The sequence below is a fragment of the Triticum urartu genome, chromosome 2A, assembly GCF_056163025.1.
Source record: "Triticum urartu cultivar PI428250 chromosome 2A, HENAU_Tu73, whole genome shotgun sequence".
NCBI classification, from domain to species: domain Eukaryota; kingdom Viridiplantae; phylum Streptophyta; class Magnoliopsida; order Poales; family Poaceae; genus Triticum; species Triticum urartu.
In genome coordinates, this window is record NC_141874.1 from 701,157,173 (window position 1) to 701,177,277 (window position 20,105).

Sequence of the window (20,105 nt, forward strand, 5' to 3'; positions counted from 1 at the left end):
CTTGTTCATGATAATTATCTATTATTCATGCTATAATTGTATTGTGCGGAAATCGTAATACATGTGTGAATACATAGACCATAATGTGTCCCTAGTGAGCCTCTAGTTGACTAGCTCGTTGATCAACAGATAGTCATGGTTTCCTGACTATGGACATGGGGATGTCATTGATAACGGGATCACATCATTAGGAGAATGATGTGATGGACAAGACCCAAACCTAAGCATAGCACAAAGATCGTGTAGTTCGTTTGCTGTAGCTTTTCTGGATGTCAAGTATCATTTCCTTAGACCATGAGATTGTGCAACTCCCGGATACCATAGGAGTGCCTTGGGTGTGCCAAACGTCACAATGTAACTGGGTGACTATAAAGGTACATTACAGGTATCTCCGAAAGTGTCTGTTGGGTTGGCACGAATCGAGACTGGGATTTGTCACTCCGTATGACGGAGAGGTATCTCTGGGCCCACTCGGTAATGCATCATCATAATGAGCTCAATGTGATCAAGTGGTTGATCACGGGATCATGCATTACGGTACGAGTAAAGTGACTTGCCGGTAACGAGACTGAACAAGGTATTGGGATACCGATGATCGAGTCTCGGGCAAGTAACGTACCGATTGACAAAGCGAATTGAGTACGGGATTGATTAGGTCCTCGACATCGTGGTTCATCCGATGAGATCATCGAGGAGCATGTGGGAGCCAACATGGGTATCCAGATCCCGATGTTGGTTATTGACGAGAGAGTCATCTCGGTCATGTCTGCTTGTCTCCCAAACCCGTAGGGTCTACACACTTAAGGTTCGGTGACGCTAGGGTTGTATAGATATGAGTATGCAGTAATCCGAAAGTTATTCAGAGTCCCAGATGAGATCCTGGACGTCACGAGGAGTTCCGGAATAATCCGGAGGTAAAGAATTATATATGGGAAGTTGTCATACGGTCACCGGAAAGGTTCGGGGGCATATCGGTATTGTGCCGGGGCCACCGGAGGGGTTCCGGGGGTCCACCGGGAGGGGCCACCTCTCCCGGAGGGCCTTATGGGCTGTATGAGGAAGGGATCCAGCCCAAAGTGGGCTGGGGCGCCACTCCCCCTAGGGCCCATGCGCCTAGGGTTGGGGGAAACCCTAAGGGGGGCGCCCCCTTGCTTGGGGGGCAAGCCCCCCTCCCCTTGGCCGCCGCCCCCCCTCTAGATCTCATCTAGAGGGGGCCGGCCCCCTTCCCCCTTCCCCTATAAATAGAGGGGTGAGGGGAGGGCTGCAAAGCACATCCAAGGCGCAGCCCCTCCCCTCCCCAACACATCTCCTCCTCCGTCACGAGCTTGGCGAAGCCCTGCCGGAGTACTGCTGCTCCACCACCACCACGCCGTCGTGCTGCTGCTGGAGCCATCTTCCTCAACCTCTCCTTCCCCCTTGCTGGATCAAGAAGGAGGAGACGTCACGCTGACCGTACGTGTGTTGAACGCGGAGGTGCCGTCCGTTTGGCGCTACGATCTCCGGTGATTTGGATCACGTCGAGTACGACTTCCTCATCCCCGTTCTTTGAACGCTTCCGCATGTGATCTACAAAGGTATGTAGATGCAATCCGATCACTCGTTGCTAGATGAACTCATAGATGGATCTTGGTGAAACCGTAGGAAAATTTTTGTTTTCTGCAATGTTCCCCAACAGTAGTAGTAGTAGATGCAGAATCGTTTCGGTTTACTTGTCGTGGACATGATGCCTATATACATGATCATGCCTAGATATTCTCATAACTATGCGCTTTTCTATCAATTGCTCGACAGTAATTTGTTCACCCACCGTAGAATTTGCTATCTTGAGAGAAGCCACTAGTGAAACCTATGGCCCCCGGGTCTATTTTCCATCATATTATTTTCCTATCAACTTGCTATTGCTATCATTGTTTATTTTGCAATCTTTATTTTCCAATATATACAACAAAAATACCAAAAATATTTATCTCATTATCTCTATCAGACCGTGAAGGGATTGACAACCCCTTTATCACATTGGTTGCGAGGTTCTTGTTTGTTTGTGTAGGTACGAGGGACTTGCATGTAATCTCCTACTGGATTGATACCCTGGTTCTCAAAAACTGAGGAAAATACTTATGCTACTTTGCTGCATTACCCTTTCCTCTTTAAAGGAAAACCAACGCATGCTCAAGAGGTAGCAAGAAGGATTTATGGCGTCATTGCCGGGGAGATTTGCACCAAGTACCCATCACAAACTCTTATCCCTCGCATTACATTATTTGCCATTTGCCACTCGTTTTCCTCTCCCCCACTTCACCCTTGCTGTTTTATTCGCCCTCTTTTCCGTTCGCCTCTTTTCCGTCCGTCTCTTTTTGCCTGCTTCTTGTGTGCTTGTGTGTTGGATTGTTTGTCACGATGGCTCAAGACAATACTAAATTGTGTGATTTTTCCAATACCAACAATGATGATTTTATTAGCACTCCGATTGCTCCTCTTACCGATGCTGGATCTTGTTAAATTAATACTGCTATGCTGAACCTTGTTATGAAAGATCCGTTTTCTAGCCTTCCTAGTGAAGATGCCGCTACCCATCTAAATAACTTTGTTGATTTATGTGATATGCAAAAGAAGAAAGATGTGGATAATGATATTGTTAAATTGAAGCTATTTCCGTTTTCGCTTAGAGATCGTTCTAAAACTTGGTTTTCCTCTTTGCCTAAAAATAGTATTGATTCATGGAATAAGTGCAAAGATGCTTTTATCTCTAAGTATTTTCCTCCCGCTACTCTCTTAGAAACGATATTATGAATATTAAGCAACTTGATCACGAGCATGTTGCACAGTCTTGGGAGAGGATGAAATTAATGATACGTAATTGCCCTACTCATGGACTAAATTTATGGATGATCATACAAAAAATTTATGCTGGATTGAATTTTTCTTCTAGAAATCTTTTAGATTCGGCCGCGGGAGGCACTTTTATGGAAATCACTTTAAGAGAAGCTACTAACCTCCTAGATAATATTATGGTTAATTATTCTCAATGGCACACCGAAAGATCTACTAGTAAAAAGGTTCATGCTATAGAAGAAATTAATATTTTGAGTGGAAAGATGGATGAACTTATGAAATTGTTTGCTAATAAGAGTGTTTCTTCTGATCCTAATGATATGCCTTTGTCTACTTTGATTGAGAATAATAATGAATCTATGGATGTGAATTTTGTTGGTAGGAACAATTTTGGTAACAACGCGTATAGAGAAAACTTTAATCCTAGGCAGTTTCCTAGTAATTCCTCTAATAATTATGGTAATTCCTACAAAAACTCTTATGGAAATTTTAATAAGATGCCCTCTGATTTTGAGACTAGTGTTAAAGAATTTATGATTTCGCAAAAGAATTTCAATGCTTTGCTTTTATAAAAATTGCCTAAGATTGATGAGTTGGCTAGGAACGTGGATAGAATTTCTCTTGATGTTGATTCTTTGAAACTTAGATCTATTCCGCCTAAGCATGATATCAATGAGTCTCTCAAATCTATGAGAATTTCCATTGAAGACTGCAAAGAAAGAACCGCTAGGATGCGTGCTAAAAAAGATTGTTTATAAAAGCGTGTTCTTCTAGTTTTCACGATAATAAGGATGAAGATCTAAAAGTGATTGATGTGTCTCCTATTAAATCTTTGTTTTGCAATATGAATCTTGATAATGATGGGACTGGAGATGAGTCAACTTTAGTTAAAAGGCGTCCCAATGATTCAGAGTTTTTAGATCTTGATGAAAAAATTGGTAAAAGTGGCATTGAAGAGGTTAAAACTTTACATAGCAATGAACCCACTATTTTGGATTTCAAAGAATTTAATTATGATAATTTCTCTCTGATAGATTGTATTTCCTTGTTGCAATCCGTGCTAAATTCTCCTCATGCTTATGATCAAAATAAAGCTTTTACCAAACATATCGTTGATGCTTTAATGCAATCTTATGAAGAAAAGCTTGAATTACAACTTTCTATCCCTAGAAAACTTTATGATGAGTGGTAACCTACTATTAAAATTAAAATTAAAGATCATGAATGCTATGCTTTATGTGATTTGGGTGCTAGTGTTTCCATGATTCCAAAAACTTTGTGTGATGTGTTAGGTTTCCATGAATTTGATGATTGTTCTTTAAATTTGCATCTTGCGGATTCCACTATTAAGAAACCTATGGGAAGGATTAATGATGTTCTTATTGTTGCAAATAAGAATTATGTGCCCATAGATTTCATTGTTCTTGATATAGATTGCAATCGTACATGTCCTATTATTCTTGGTAGACCTTTCCTTAGAACGATTGGTGCAATTATTGATATGAAAGTAGGAAATATTAGATTCCAATTTCCGTTAGGAAAGGCATGGAACACTTTCCTAGAAAGAAAATTAAATTACCTTATGAATCTATTATGAGAGCCACTTATGGATTGCATACGAAAGATGACAATACCTAGATCTATTCTTGTTTTGATGCCTAGGTAGGGGCATTAAGCGATAGCGCTTGTTGGGAGGCAACCCAATTTTATTTTTGTTTCTTGTTTTTTGTTCCTGTTTAGTAATAAATAATTCATCTAGCTTCTGTTTAGAGTTGGTTTTATGTTTTTAATTAGTGTTTGTGCCAAGTAGAACCTTTGGGAAGACTTGGGGGGAGTCTTTGTGATCTTGCTGTAAACAACAGAAACTTTAGCGCTCACGAGATTTGCTGCCATTTCTTACTGGAGAGTGCAATTAGGTTGATTCTTTTTGCAGATGCTTAATAGACAAATTCCTCGCGTCCACCAATTTATTTCAAAATTGTTGGGGTTACATAAGTATCCGAAACCTACGGATTACTACAGACTGTTATGTTTTTGACAGATTCTGCTACACATTACTACAGACTGTTCTGTTTTTGACAGATTCTATTTTTCGTGTGTTGTTCGCTTTATTTTGATGAATCTGTGGCTACTATCGGGGGGTATGAACCATGGAGAAGTTGGAATACAGTAGGTTTAACACCAATATAAATAAAGAATGAGTTCATTACAGTGCCTTGAAGTGGTGGTTTGTTTTCTTATAATAACGGAGCTCGTGAGATTTTCTGTTGAGTTTTGTGTTGTGAAGTTTTCAAGTTTTGGGTAAAGATTTGATGGATTTTGGAATAAGGAGTGGCAAGAGACTAAGCTTGGGGATGGCCAAGGCACCCCAAGGTAAAATTCAAGTACAACCAAAAGCCTAAGCTTGGGGATGCCCCGGAAGGCATCCCCTTTTTCGTCTTCGTCCATCGGTAACTTTACTTGAGGCTATATTTTTATTCACCACATGATATGTGTTTTGCTTGGAGCGTCTTGTATGATTTGAGTCTTTGTCTTTTAGTTTACCACAATCATCCTTGCTGTACACATCTTTTGGAGAGACACACATGAATCGGAATTTATTAGAATACTCTATGTGCTTCACTTATATCTTTTGAGCTAGAAAATTTTGCTCTAGTACTTCACTTATACCTTTTTAAGAGCATGGTGATGGTTTTATTTTATAGAAATTATTCATCTCTCGTGCTTCACTTATATTATTTTGAGACTCTATTAGAACAACATGGTAATTTGCTTTGGTTATAAAATTAGTCCTAATATGATAGGCATCCAAGATGGGTATAATAAAAACTTTCATAAAATGTGCATTGAATACTATGAGAAGTTTGATACTTGATGATTGTTTTGAGATATGAAGATGGTGATATTAGAGTCATGCTAGTTGAGTAGTTGTGAATTTAAGAAATACTTGTTCTAAAGTTTGTGATTCCTGTAGCATGCACGTATGGTGAACCGTTATGTGATGAAGTCGGAGCATGATTTATTTATTGATTGTCTTCCTTATGAGTGGTGGTCGGGGACGAGCGATGGTCTTTTCCTACCAATCTATTGTAACTCCCCGAGAATCATGCTACAGTAATCTCATGCCTAATGATTTCATGTCATCATTATTAAGTTGCTAAACCTCACTTTGTTTCAACCAAGCTCAATTTCAAATTTAAAATAAAGTCAAATAAATTATTTCCTCAAAAAGTAAAACAAAAATGTTGGTCGTGTTGAAAATACTCGCTCAGGAATTATCATGTAGAAAGCAACATCATTTGACTCACAGATAAAATCTTAGGAAAATAATAAATTGTCCATCATCAATTATTTTGGCCTTCTCAAAATAAACAAATAGATAAGCCTTTCAAAATAATTTGAGAACTTGTGGGTGGTCCCTAAACTTTGTGCTTGAATTATGTGCTAAATTCCGTTCATAACAAAATTCATTTGGTACTAGACTAAAATACAAAACAATGGCAGAAAATACAAAATAGGAAAGAATTAAAGAAAATGAGAAATGGAAATGACACTAAGCACTTAAGCCCACAGCCTTAAAGAGGAGGCCCAGCCCACCCCCTCTCTCCTTCAACCTCCTGCTACAGGAGCAGAGGGAGGTCGTGGAGGCCATCCGCACGCCATGGTCGTGCATTGGGTGCCATGCCGGCCATCCAGCCCCTCCTCGACGCCCTACAAGTCGCTGCAAACCCCCTCGTCCGAACCCTAGCATTCTTTCCCTCTCCACCTCGCGCCTCTTTCCTCTTCCGCATGCATGGCCGAACCACAGCCGCCAAGCTCATCGTCGTTGTCGTGGCCACCGGCCTCCCCTCTCCGTGTTAGCAAGACGAGAAGAACCGCCACATCGCGCTGGCTGTCTCCACCCCTTGGGTTCATCGCCTCGCTGCCCCAACTCGTCGCCATCATCCCGTCTTCGTCGTTGGTGCCCGGAGCTACTCGTCGGCGATTCGCTGCGACCAAGTCGTCCCCGGCCTCGCCGTCCCCTATCCGCCATCGTAGTGAGCCCTTGCACCTTTCCCCTTTATACTCGCCGTCTCTTTCGTCCTCTAGGGCGTAGCTCCGCCATGACCGCAAGGTCCCTGTCTCCGTCCATGTCGTCGTCGTGGGGAGTGCATGACCTGGGCCAAATCGAGCACACAAGGGTGCTCATGGTGGTCCGTAGACGTCACCTAGCTGCTCCGCTTGCTCGGATTCGACTGCAGCACCACGCCCGCGTACATCCGAGTCTGCTCCCTCCTTGCAGCATCCCCGCCGGCCGCACCCCTCGGGCTCCCTTGCCGCACTCTGCGGCCGCCCTGGGCTCGCGCGCCCCCTACCTGGCCCGCTCACCACCACTACGCACCGCCGCTGCTTGCTGCCGTCGCCCGCGCTGCGCTTGCCCGGGCTCGCCGGCCGCGCCCGGGGCGTGCCCCGCGTCCCCTGCCGACTCGCCGGACGCGCCCTCACCCCCGCCCGCTGGCTCCCTTCTTCGGTCGCCCGGGCGTGCCTCCAGCCGTGGCCGCCGGCGACCATATGCGCCCACCCGCATATGGCCTCGTTTGCCGCTGTCGCACCACGCCTCCGCCTCAGGCCCCCGCGCTCCCGCCCGCTCGTCGGCCGTCGCTCGCGCTGGCCGTGCCCGTCGCCGCTCCGACGTGCCTCCATGCGTGCTCGCCGCCTCGGCCATGGCCTTTGCTGGCCGTGTGCGGCTGGCCAGCCGGCCCCCTGTTCATTAGTGGGGGGGCTAATCCCCCACTTTTACACTAACCCTACCCCACTGACCCACTTACCCGCGGGCCCTGCACTATTAGTTAAAATAAATGGCCATGTCAGTTTAGTCACTGTGCATGACAAGTGGGACCCCTTGTTAATTAAACCCTTTTAATTAAAACCTACTCCCTCCGTCCTATAATATAAGAACGGTTTTAACACTACTATTAGTTAAAGACTCATGGCCCCCTGTCAGTTTAACCAGTCAACTGGTCCATAGTTGACTGCTGACTAAGCAGTCAACTAGGCCCATTGTCAGCCACATATGCATCTCTCTGGGTACACTCTCTATGTACCCATAGCATTTTATTCTTTTATTTCGAAATAATATTTATTCCAAAAATTTGAGAAAATCATTTAAAACTTCAATAAATCATATAAAATAAACCATAACTCCGATGAAAAGGTTTTATATACGAAAGTTGCTCAGAACGACGAGACGAATCCGAATATGTTGCCCGTTCGTCCGCCACGCACCCCTAGCGTAGAAAACGTGCAACTTTCTCCCTCCGGTTCATTTGTCCGAAAACGCGAAACATCGGGGATACTTTCTCGGTTGTTTCCCCCCTTCGCCGGTATCACCTCCTACTGTGTTAGGGAACACATGGCACCGTTACTTGTCATGTCATGCATCGATATGCATATGTTTGCATCGTATTCATTGTTTCTTCCCCCTCTTCTCTCTGGTAGACTACGAGACTGACGCTGCTGCTGGTGCCCCGGTCGACTACGTTGTTGACGACCCCTACTTGCTAGAGCAACCAGGCAAGCCCCCCCTGATCACCAGATATCGCCTATTTTTCTCTCTACTGCTTGCATTAGAGTAGCGTAGCATGTTACTGCTTTCCGTTAATCCTATCTTGATGCATAGTCTGTCCTTGCTACTACTGTTGATACCTTTACCTGCAATCCTACATGCTTAGTATAGGATGCTAGTATTCCATTTGTGGCCCTACATTCTTGTCCGTCTGCCATGCTAGACTATCGGGCCGTGATCACTCAGGAGGTGATCACGGGTATATACTTATACATAATATATGATACTTGTGGTGACTAAAGTCGGGTCGGCTCGTAGAGTACCCACGAGTGATTCACGGATTAGGTCCGAAAGGATGTTCGTCATGAAGGCCCTCTGAGTGAACCTTTGTGGAGGAGCGACAGGGTAGGTTGAGACCACCTAGGAGAGAGGTGGGCCTAGCCCTGATCTTGGTATTTGATCCGAGTCTGGACACTGGCCTATATGCACTAATCAACTACGCGGGAACAGTTATGGGCACTCGACGTCGTGGTATCAGCCGAAGCCTTCGTGACGTCAGCGACTAAGCGGCGCGCGCCGGATTGGACCGTAAGCCTGCTCTTGTATTAAGGGGGCTAGGTCTGCTTCCGGCCGCCCACGCAACGTGCAAGTGTGCAATGGGCGATGGGCCCAGACCCCTGCGCCATAGGATTTAGACTGGCGTGCTAACCTCTCTGTTGTGCCTAGGTAGGGCTGCGACATGTTGATCTTCCGAGGCCGGGCATGACCTAGGAAAGTGTGTCCGACCAAAGGGGATCGAGCGTGTTGGGAAATATGATGCACCCGTGCAGGGAAGTTTATCTATTCAAATAGCCGTGTCCCTCGGTAAAAGGACGACCCGGAGTTGTACCTTGACATTATGACAACTAGAACCGGATACTTAATAAAATATACCCTTCCAAGTGCCAGATACAACCCGGTGATCGCTCTCTCATAGGGCGACGAGGGGAGGATCGCCGGGTAGGAATATGCTATGTGATGATACTTGGTGAACTTACCATCTACTCTCTTCTACATGCTGCAAGATGGAGGTTGCCAGAAGCGTAGTCTTCGATATGACTAGCTATCCCCCTCTTATTCTGGCATTCTGTAGTTCAATCCACATATGCTACCCTTTTCCATTTGATACCAATGCAAACATATGTAATGTAGCTCTTTGCTTGCGAGTACTTCGGATGAGTACTCATGGTTGCTTTGCTCCCCCTTTTTCCCCTTTCTATACCCGATTGTTGCGACCAGACGATGGAGTCCAGGAGCCAGACGCCATCATCGACGATGACTCCTACTACACTGGAGGTGCCTACTACTACGTGCAGGCCGCTGACGACGACCAGGAGTAGATTAGGAGGATCCCAGGCAGGAGGCCTGCGTCTCTTTCGATCTGTATCCTAGTTTGTGCTAGCGATCTTATGGCAACTTGTTTAAACTTATGTCTGTACTCAGATATTGTTGCTTCCGCTGACTCGTCTATGATCAAGCTCTTGTATTCGAGCCCTCGAGGCCCTGGCTTGTAATATGATGCTTGTATGACTTATTTTATTTTTAGAGTTGTGTTGTGATATCTTCCCGTGAATCCCTAATCTTGATCATACACGTTTGCGTGTATGATTAGTGTACGGTCAAATCGGGGACGTCACATCTATCCCCCTAGGAGCATGCGCGTAGTACTTTGTTTCGATAACTAATAGATTTTTGCAATAAGTATGTGAGTTTTTTATGACTAATGTTGAGTCCATGGATTATACGCACTCTCACTCTTCCACCATTGCTAGCCTCTCTAATACCGCGCAACTTTCGCTGGTATCATACACCCACCATATACCTTCCTCAAAACAGCCACCATACCTACTATTATGGCATTTCCATAGCCATTCCGAGATATATTGCCATGCAACTTACCACCGTTCCGTTTTTTATGACACGCTCCATCATTGTCATATTGCTTTGCATGATCATGTAGTTGACATCGTATTTGTGGCAAAGCCACCATTCATAATTCTTTCATACATGTCACTCATGAGTCATTGCACATTCCGGTACACCGCCGGAGGCATTCACATAGAGTCATATTTTGTTCTAGTATCGAGTTGTAATTTTTGAGTTGTAAGTAAATAAAAGTGTGATGATCATCATTAGAGCATTGTCCCAAGTGAGGAAAGGATGATGGAGACTATGATTCCCCCACAAGTCGGGATGAGACTCCGGATGAAAAATAAAAAAAATAAAAAAGAAAAAAAGAGGCCATAAAAAGAACAAAAAAGGCCAAAATAAAAAATGAGAAAAACAGAGAAAAGGGACAATGTTACTATCCTTTTACCACACTTGTGCTTCAAAGTAGCACCATGATCTTCATGATAGAGAGTCTCCTATTTTGTCACTTTCATATACTAGTGGGAATTTTACATTATAGAACTTGGCTTGTATATTCCAATGATGGGCTTCCACAAAATGCCCTAGGTCTTCGTGAGCAAGCGAGTTGGATGCACACCCACTTAGTTTCTTTTTTGAGCTTTCATACACTTATAGATCTAGTGCATCTGTTGCATGGCAATCCCTACTCATTCACATTGATATCTATTGATGGGCATCTTCATAGCCCGTTGATACGCCTAGTTGATGTGAGACTATCTTCTCTTTTTTGTCTTCTCCACAACCACCATTGTATTCCATCTATAGTGTTATATCCATGGCTCACGCTCATATATTGCGTGAAGATTGAAAAAGTTTGATAACATCAAAAGTATGAAACAATTTCTTGGCTTGTCATCGGGGTTGTGCATGATTTAAATATTTTCTGTGGTGAAGATAGAGCATAACCAGACTATATGATTTTGTAGGGATAACTTTCTTTGGCCATGCTATTTTGAGAAGACATGATTGCTTTGTTAGTATGCTTGAAGTATTATTATTTTTATGTCAATATTAAAATTTTGTCTTGAATCTTTCGGATCTGAACATTCATGCCACGAGAAAGAAAATTACACTTAGAATTATGCTAGGTAGCATTCCACATCAAAAATTCTGTTTTTATCATTTACCTACTCGAGGACGAGCAGGAATTAAGCTTTGGGATGCTTGATACGTCTCAAATGCATTTATAATTTTTTATTGTTCCATGCTATTATATTATCTGTTTTGGATGTTTAATGGGCTTTGTTATGCACTTTTATATTATTTTTGGGACTAACCTACTAACCAAAGGCCCAGTGCAAATTGATGTTTTTTGTCTATTTCGGTGTTTCGCAGAAAAGGAATATCAAACGGAATCCAAACGGAATAAAACCTTCAGGAGAGTTATTTTTGGAACAAATGTGATCCAGGAGACTTGGAGTGGACGTCAAGAAAGAAGCGAGGAGGCCACGAGGCAGGAGGGTGCGCCCAGGGGGGTAGGCGCGCCCCCACCCTCGTGGGACCCTCGCAGCTCCACCGACTTACTTCTTCCTCCTATATATACCCATATGCCCTGAAAACATCCAGGAGCACCACGAAACCCTATTTCCGCCGCAACCTTCTGTACCCGTGAGATCCCATCTTGGGGCCTTTTCCGGCGCTCCGCCGGAGGGGGAATCGGTCACGGAGCGCTTCTACATCAACACCATAGCCTCTTCGATGATGTGTGAGTAGTTTACCACAGACCTTCGGGTCCATAGTTATTAGCTAGATGGCTTCTTCTCTCTCTTTGGATCTCAATACAAAGTTCTCCTCGATTCTCTTGGAGATCTATTCGATGTAATTCTTTTTGCAGTGTGTTTGTCGAGATCCGATGAATTTTGGGTTTATGATCAAGATTATCTATGAACAATATTTGATTCTTCTCTGAATTCTTATATGCATGATTTAATATCTTTGCATGTCTCTTAGAATTATCAGTTTGATTTGGCCTACTAGATTGATCTTTCTTGCAATGGGAGAAGTGCTTAGCTTTGGGTTCAATCTTGTGGTGTCCTTTCCCAGTGACAGCAGGGGCAGGAAGGCTCGTATTGTATTGTTGCAATCGAGGATAAAAATATGGGGTTTATATCATATTGCTTGAGTTTATCCCTCTACATCATGTCATCTTGCCTACTGCGTTACTCTGCTCTTATGAACTTAATACTCTAGATGCATGCTGGATAGCAGTCGATGTGTGGAGTAATAGTAGTAGATGCAGAATCATTTCGGTCTACTTGTCGCAGACGTGATGCCTATATACATGATCATGCCTAGATATTCTCATAACTATGCGCTTTTCTATCAATTGTTCGACAGTAATTTGTTCACCCACCGTAGAATTTGCTATCTTGAGAGAAGCCACTAGTGAAACCTATGACCCCCAGGTCTATTTTCCATCATATTATTTTCCTATCCACTCACTATTTCTATCATTGTTTATTTTGCAATCTTTATTTTCCAATCTATACAACAAAAATATCAAAAATATTTATCTTAGTATCTCTATCAGATCGCACTTTCGTAAGTGACCGTGAAGGGATTGACAACCCCTTTATCGCATTGGTTGCGATGTTCTTATTTGTTTGTGCAGGTACGAGGGACTTGCGTGTAATCTGCTACTGGATGGATACCTTGGTTCTCAAAAACTGAGGGAAATACTTACGCTACTTTGCTACATCACCCTTTCCCCTTCAAGGGAAAACTAACGCATGCTCAAGAGGTAGCAATGGGTAAAAAACGCCTTCATTTTCCTTATATTTTGAGTGTGAGGTAATCATGGAATTTTTTTGGCAAATGTGCAATGGTTGTGATTTCACGACGATTTGTGATTTGGGGAAATTAGCCCTAAATGGCGAACCATTTCTTGATAGTATGACGGGTGATTCTAGGACAAATGATATCGATCTCGAGGATGCATCATTGTCACTTTTTGATCATGCGTTCGGCCAGTATATGAAATTGGATCAATTTGAACCCTCTGACTCATGGAGGAAGGTTGCAATTCAGGGAGCAAACTTCATGCTCAATGAGGATATTGCTCTTGTCATGGCATGGGAAGATATCTCTCTCAATGAGGTCACTAGGAAAGATCAAACGAGTGCAAAGCATTGAAAGTGCATCGACGAGCATTTGAAACATCATCTTGGGCAGAGAACACATCGTACCCTCAAATCTCTCACAACCAATGAGGCGCAATTCAAGAGATGTGCAATCATTGGTCGGGTTGTTTGGAGCAAGCGAAGCACAATCCTCCTATCGGTGTCACCATTGACTAATACATAAGAAATAATGTTGCCTTTTGATTCCCACATTTGTATTACTTTAAGCATTCTCATCAATTTGAGCATCTGTTTGCTTTAGGTTAACATAGCCCTAGAGAGGTACCGACAAACAACTAAGTCAACGGGCCAATTTTTTGGCCTCCAACATTGTTGTAATTTGGTTGGAAGGCCAGGAGAAGTGGAAGATGAAGAATGATGACAACAGACCAAAAACTGGAAAGTGCGACAATTCATCTCCAGATATAGACGAAGGAGAATATAATGTTGGTGATACAGAGAAAAGGAAAAAAGATGTATAGAAGTCCCACTCCAGCATCTAGCACGGGTCGGCCCGTCTGGACGAAGGGAGGAAAGGAGAAGCTCAAGAGAGAAGAAGAGGTGGAGGTGACAAAAAATAAGATCGTGAGTTGATGAGGACAAGAAACGAGTACGTCGAGAAGTGCAAGCAAGAAAATCTAGAGATGAAGGAGAAGAAGAACCAAAAGAAAGGGCAAGATGAGATGGTATGTAAGAGAGGAGACGACGTCATGATGAGATGGCGGCACGTAAGCTCAAAATTCCAAATCGTCGGACGACAACTGAGTGCATAACCGAGGAGAATCGGTTCATCATGTTGGATCCGAACCCAATAGATAATGTGGCGCGAGAATTTTGGGACAAGCGTGTGTGGTGTCATGCACTCCATGAATCTCGAAGAAGGGGATAATGCACACGCCAGAGAAAGGAACTGTGCACACGCCTGCAACTTGTGATATGTAAACGTTGTCGGTTAAATGGTTTTGTTCATGCAACTTGTAAAAAACTATGTGCATCTTTACTTGATGTGCTAAACATTTTAAATTCGAAGGGAATCAAAGTGTTTGAATGAATAAACAAATTATTTTACAAAGGCTGGGATACGACAACATTGAGTTTGTGTGCCGCTTGCCGATCTCCAAATGTATATCGAGGGCTCCGTATGCGTCGTGACAACTGATGATATGGCAACTCTGGTAGAGTTGCTCTTATGATTGAGTATCCAATGGCTTATCTTGTGATTGAGTTGCTCTTATTATTTACATATATTAAGGTAAAAACACAACCATAATTTGGATCCCTGTGCAATCCCCTCCATGAAGAATCCATTCCTGGGAAACGGTTATGTCGCTCCTGCATCCCCTTCATCCTTCATCTTTCAGCTTGGCGATTTTGCTGATGCATCTTGGATCGGGCAGACATGCTTACTTAATATACTACGCACAGTTGTCCTGACGACTGCCATGGCAGCGACCGGCAGCAGGCTGGAGTGCCGGGCCGCGTTGCAGCAGATGGCAAATCTGAATCAGAGAGAAGTTAACTGATTCTTCGATCTAGATTAGGTATGGCTTTATTCAGGAATAATGGCTGAACAGAGAAAGCACTAGATGGTGGCATAAATAAAATTGGTTAGATGTCCCCATATACTTCGGGTCTCGTGCCAAAACGCCACTGCTGTCGTGATGCCTACACCTTGTTTATTTAGACTCTACTTACAGCGAGTCAAATCTGTGCAGTTAGCATAACCAACTCAGTAACTCAGTCGCCGATACGGAGTAGATCACCTGGAATATTTCGCTTTTTATTTAAAGTACCTAGAACTCATTTAGATGAGACATAATTTGGTCTCATTCACTTGAAAAACAAGAACATATACCATCCACGTCAGCACACACACATCTTATAGCATTACATCCAATGGCTATAAAAAATGAATGATACCAAATTATATCTCATCTAGATGAGTTCTCGCAAAACTGCTTTTATTTGGTCCGCGAGATACACGCGATGACCCAGACCGCGCCACAGTTGAATCCTGTGTAGGGCAGTTGCCTCGCTCCGCCTACGCGGCTACAAGTAGCACGCGCCCTAGCTGCTAGCTGACGACGAGCGCAAAGGGAAGTAAACCAGAGTGAGTACTGCCAACACCACGCTCGCTCCGCGACGTACGCGGGCGGCCATGTCGACCACGGAGGCGCTCCTCCCCGCCTCCGGCAGCGGCGGCGGCGAGCGCCTGAGCATCGACGACGCGCTGGCGCTGCACGCGGGGGAGTTCGGGCGGTGGCAGCTGTGGCACTTCCTGCTGGTGACGGCGGCGTGGGCGCTGGAGGCGATGCACACCATGGTGATGATCTTCGCCGACCGCGAGCCGGCCATGTGGTGCCCCGCGGGGGACGGGCGGTGCGGCGACCGCTGCGCCGGCGCCGCGGCCGGGTGGGAGTGGGAGCACGGGAGCGGCTCGTCGACGGTGGCCGAGTGGGGCCTCGTCTGCGGCGAGCGCTACAAGGTCGGCCTCGTCCAGGCCGTCTTCTTCGCCGGCTGCATGATCGGTGAGTACGTCACTCCTCTGCCTGCTCCCATCGGTTAAGCTTTGAATGGTTCCGCCGCTTCGATGGTTCGTCAATGCTATCTTAGCCGTCCTGATGGCGATCCGTGATTGTTCGCTAGCCGCTTACTAGTGCATCACAAGCGTTGTACACCTCTTGTGGTTGTGGACGCTAAGCCATATGCATCTGACTTCATATCTTGTTGGACTCTCTCGGCATATTTTTCTGCTGAACTGCAGCGGAATCTGTCAGCCCGTAACGTAGTATAAGCAGGTAATGTTGAATTTACTGTCACCAGCAGTGTTGCTTTTTTTTAGATTAACAAGTTGGTGTTCACAATTGCTGCAGAATTAACTACTCATAGTCTGCTCAGTGGCTTATACATGAACACCCATTATTAGAGGAAAACCCAGGAAAGTTCCGTAGGTAGCTGACGGTGACTGCGATCAGGTGTACGCCTCAAAAAGACAAAAACTGCTGACGATCGACATCTGCTTCATTAGAGCAACTCTAGCAGATAACCTCTGAATTTACGGTAACAGATAGCAATTCTAGCAAAACAAACACCGAATATATCCCGTAAAATTAATTTACAGTAGCAGATAGCAATTCTAGCAAAACACACACCGGATATATCCCGTAAAATAGCAGGTCCCACAAAAAAATTGCAGGTCACCGCATATTATCACCCACATATCCTATACCTGCAGTTTTCGAGCCAATTTTAAGGTGAACCGTAAAATAGTCCACGCCGGAGCAGGCGGCAAGAACGTCGCCAAAGCGAGCGGAGGAGCTCGGCAGCGGCGCCAGACCGTCCCTGGAGCGTTGCTGGAGCAGCGGCCACTGGAGCCTCGCCGGAGGGTCACCGGAGCAAGCGGAGGAGCGTCGCCGGAGCAAGCAGAGGGATCTTTTTTGGCAGTACAGTTTGCCGGTATCTGTTCTGGCAGATTCAATTTCATACGGCAAAGACAAGTTTATGGTGACCCGTAAACTGATTTTACAGTATCGCGTACAGACGATCTTCTAGAGTTGCTCTTAAGTTAGGCGACATACAAGTGGCTGACATTTGGGTCTATATGTTAGTTCGCCCACATGTTAGCACTGCTTAGTCACCTAAGTTAAGTTAGAGGATCCCAGTCCCTCTATCTACATGGGCCCTGACTCTTCTTCACTAGGATTTCACCTAATTAGGATATTGCTAGACTAAGTTATCAACTGGATTACAACACAAAACCTGGTTCAATCCAACAGTTTTTTTTTATGTTGGCGTTGTTTCATGTAGTTGTTCATTATACTATTTGCTTGTTGCAGGCGCCGGCGTTTTTGGTCATCTGTCAGACTCTTTTATGGGTCGGAAGGGGACCCTACACGTGGTGTGCTTCCTCAATGCCATCTTCGGCCTCCTCACCGCTCTCTCCCCGAATTATTGGGTCTACATGGCATTGCGCCTTCTCACAGGATTTAGCGCTGGAAGCGTTTGCCTTTGTGCCTTCGTCCTCGCCACGGAGCCGATAGGCCCATCCTATCGTGGGGTCACCGGCATGTCGACTTGCTACTTCTTCTCCGGAGGCATCGCAGCCCTTGCCGGCATAGCCGCAATGTGCCAGTCATCCTGGCGGTTGCTCTACGTCGTCACTTCCATGCCATCACTTGTCTTCGCGCTCGCCGTCATGCCGTTCGTATCCGAGTCCCCGCGTTGGTACCTCGTGCGGCGGCGCACCGACGACGCGGTGCGGATTCTACGAAACATTGCATCTAGTAATGGCAGAAGCATCCCGGATGGTGTCACCCTCAAGCTCGATGATGAAGATGACCTAAACAAGAAGGTCGAGGAGTCGTCGTCGACGATCTTGGATGTGTTCCGATCGCGGGCAACGCGGGGCAGGCTCGTGCTCTCGGTGATCATCAGCTTCCTTTGCTCCGCAGTGTACTTTGGGCTGAGCCTCAACGTGGTCAACCTAAAGCTTAACCTTTACATCAGCGTGGTTGCTAACTGTCTCGCTGAGATGCCCGGGTTCCTGCTTACTACAGTGCTCCTCCAACGTTTTGGCCGCAAACCACTCGCTATTGGCTCGATGATTCTCAGCGGCATTTTCTGCACATCTGCCAGTCTTATTGCCGGTGTCGGTGCCTTGAGGTAATTGAACCCTTCTTGATTTTGCATGTGCATGACAGACAGGGTGAGGTTTGCTTTAACCGCACACAATTGCGTGTCGTTGTAGGGTGGTGAGGATGGCATGCGGGATGGTAGGAATCTTTGGAATGGCAGCGACATACAGCCTGTTGGTCGTATACACTGCAGAGTTGTTCCCAACAGCAGTACGTACCGCGGCGATGGGATGTACAGCACAGGCGTCGCAGATGGGCGCCATACTGGCGCCCTTGGTGGTGGTGCTTGGGGAGCAAGTGCCATTCGCGGTGTTCGGCGTGTTTGGCATCATTGGTGGGCTGCTTGTGATCTGCCTCCCAGAGACTATGAACAAGCCCTTGTACGACACCATGTTCGGGCTGGAGAAAGGGGAGAGGGCACCTACAAGTGAAGAAGAAGTTATATCGGGGAACTCCGAAATTTGACTAGTGTTTGTAATTATCGTGACTGAAAGATGTTACCACGGAAATGTTGCACACAAGAGCGATTGGCACATGCTTGAACGAACTGTTATTTGGCGTTGTGCTAATGCATAGCTTACTTTTTAGGAATTCAGTTGATTGTTTCTACATGTAGTATGTTTCTAGTTTTGTGTGTCTGTGTATGCTATTCTTTTGGGTCTTCTTTTATAGTGCTAACAACCTCCTGTACTAGTTAATTTGTTTGTTGGAAAAAAATACTCCCTCCGTCAATTAAAACAACCTCATGTAGTCATGTGTAACGTACCCTCTCGTTTAGGGTTTCTCTCCTCTGGCGGCGACTCCATCACTGTTGTGAGTTTACCGGCCGCCGAACCTAGCCACCGGTGCAGTCTCTCGTGATTGCTGCTGGCCGGGCTATGGAGAGGCAGATCTGATCTGTAACCAAGATGGCGGCGCTGGAAGGATTGTCGTCTTCGGGGGGCTAGAGCGAGAAGAAACTCGAAGAGATGTTGCAGCACTTGGACCTGCAGTGTGACGAAATGGACGATGTGATCGTGGGGGAGAGGAGGAAATGAAGAAATTCGAGGCAGATGCAAGATGGCCAGTGATTGGCAGGTTGAACACGAGTCGTCCCTTTAGTTCATCAGCGATGTTCGAGACATTCAAATCGATCTGGGGGTTGGCTCATGTTCCAAAGTATAGGCAGGCAGGAGACAATCTGTTTGTCTTGCAGATGTTTTGTCTCGGTGTCTGGAAGAAGGTCCTCCATGGCGGCCCCTGGTTGTTCCGAGGTATGGGATTATTCGTGGAGGACTATGATGGAAAAACGGACCCTAATTCGGTGGTGTTCGATGGCCTGTATGTTTGGGCTCAGATTCATGGGATCCCGGATATGTAACGTGATGCGGGTAATAGTGGATCAGCTTGCTCGTCGCATTGGCCGTGTCAAAGAGGTTCAGTTGCCGCCAAGGTTATTCTATGAAGGAGACTATGTAAGGGTTCGGGCACGCGTTCGTGTGGCTAAAGCTCTTACCAGACTCACACCGTTGAATGTCACAGGTGAAGGACGTCGTGTGCTCCCAGTGAAGTATGAAAAAAATCCCTACTTCTAACAGGTATGCGGACTCATGGGCCACAATCGACATATGGAGGACTTTTCATGATTTATCCTTTGTCCTGAAGCCAAACAATAACTATCTAGTAGGTTTGATACTTCAACTTCCCCATCATTACTTGACTTAAAAAGCAACAGGCTGTTATCAGAAAAAAGAAGATGGTTCACAGCCGAAGTTGTAGGAGCCACCTTAATACCATCCAGTGATGACGAAGAACTGGATTTCAGGAGGCACGAAAGGCTCTCTGCTGCAATTAAGAAAATATATGGAGATATTAGATCTCCCTGCCGAATACCTCTGCTTGGCATGAATTGATCAAGTCCCTCTCCATTAAAAAGAACTGGGAAGGAAACTGATTGGACCATACCCATGACAATGTGCACCCATGATGGAGCAAAGCCCAACTTAAACATCATAGCTTCAAGGTAATTCCATTCGAGCTTATCAT

The 20,105-nt window shown here is 45.3% G+C and overlaps 1 protein-coding gene across 1 annotated transcript; it reads left to right on the forward strand.

Moving 5' to 3' along the window:
- The first annotated feature begins 15,421 nt into the window (after positions 1–15,421).
- LOC125540067 (organic cation/carnitine transporter 4) lies at positions 15,422–18,735 on the forward strand. The gene is made up of 3 exons (XM_048703643.2): positions 15,422–15,974; positions 17,283–18,108; positions 18,194–18,735. Exons 1-3 carry the CDS (start codon positions 15,605–15,607, stop codon positions 18,543–18,545), a joined length of 1,548 nt encoding a protein of 515 aa, XP_048559600.1. The 5' UTR covers positions 15,422–15,604; the 3' UTR covers positions 18,546–18,735.
- Positions 18,736–20,105: the final 1,370 nt, after the last annotated feature.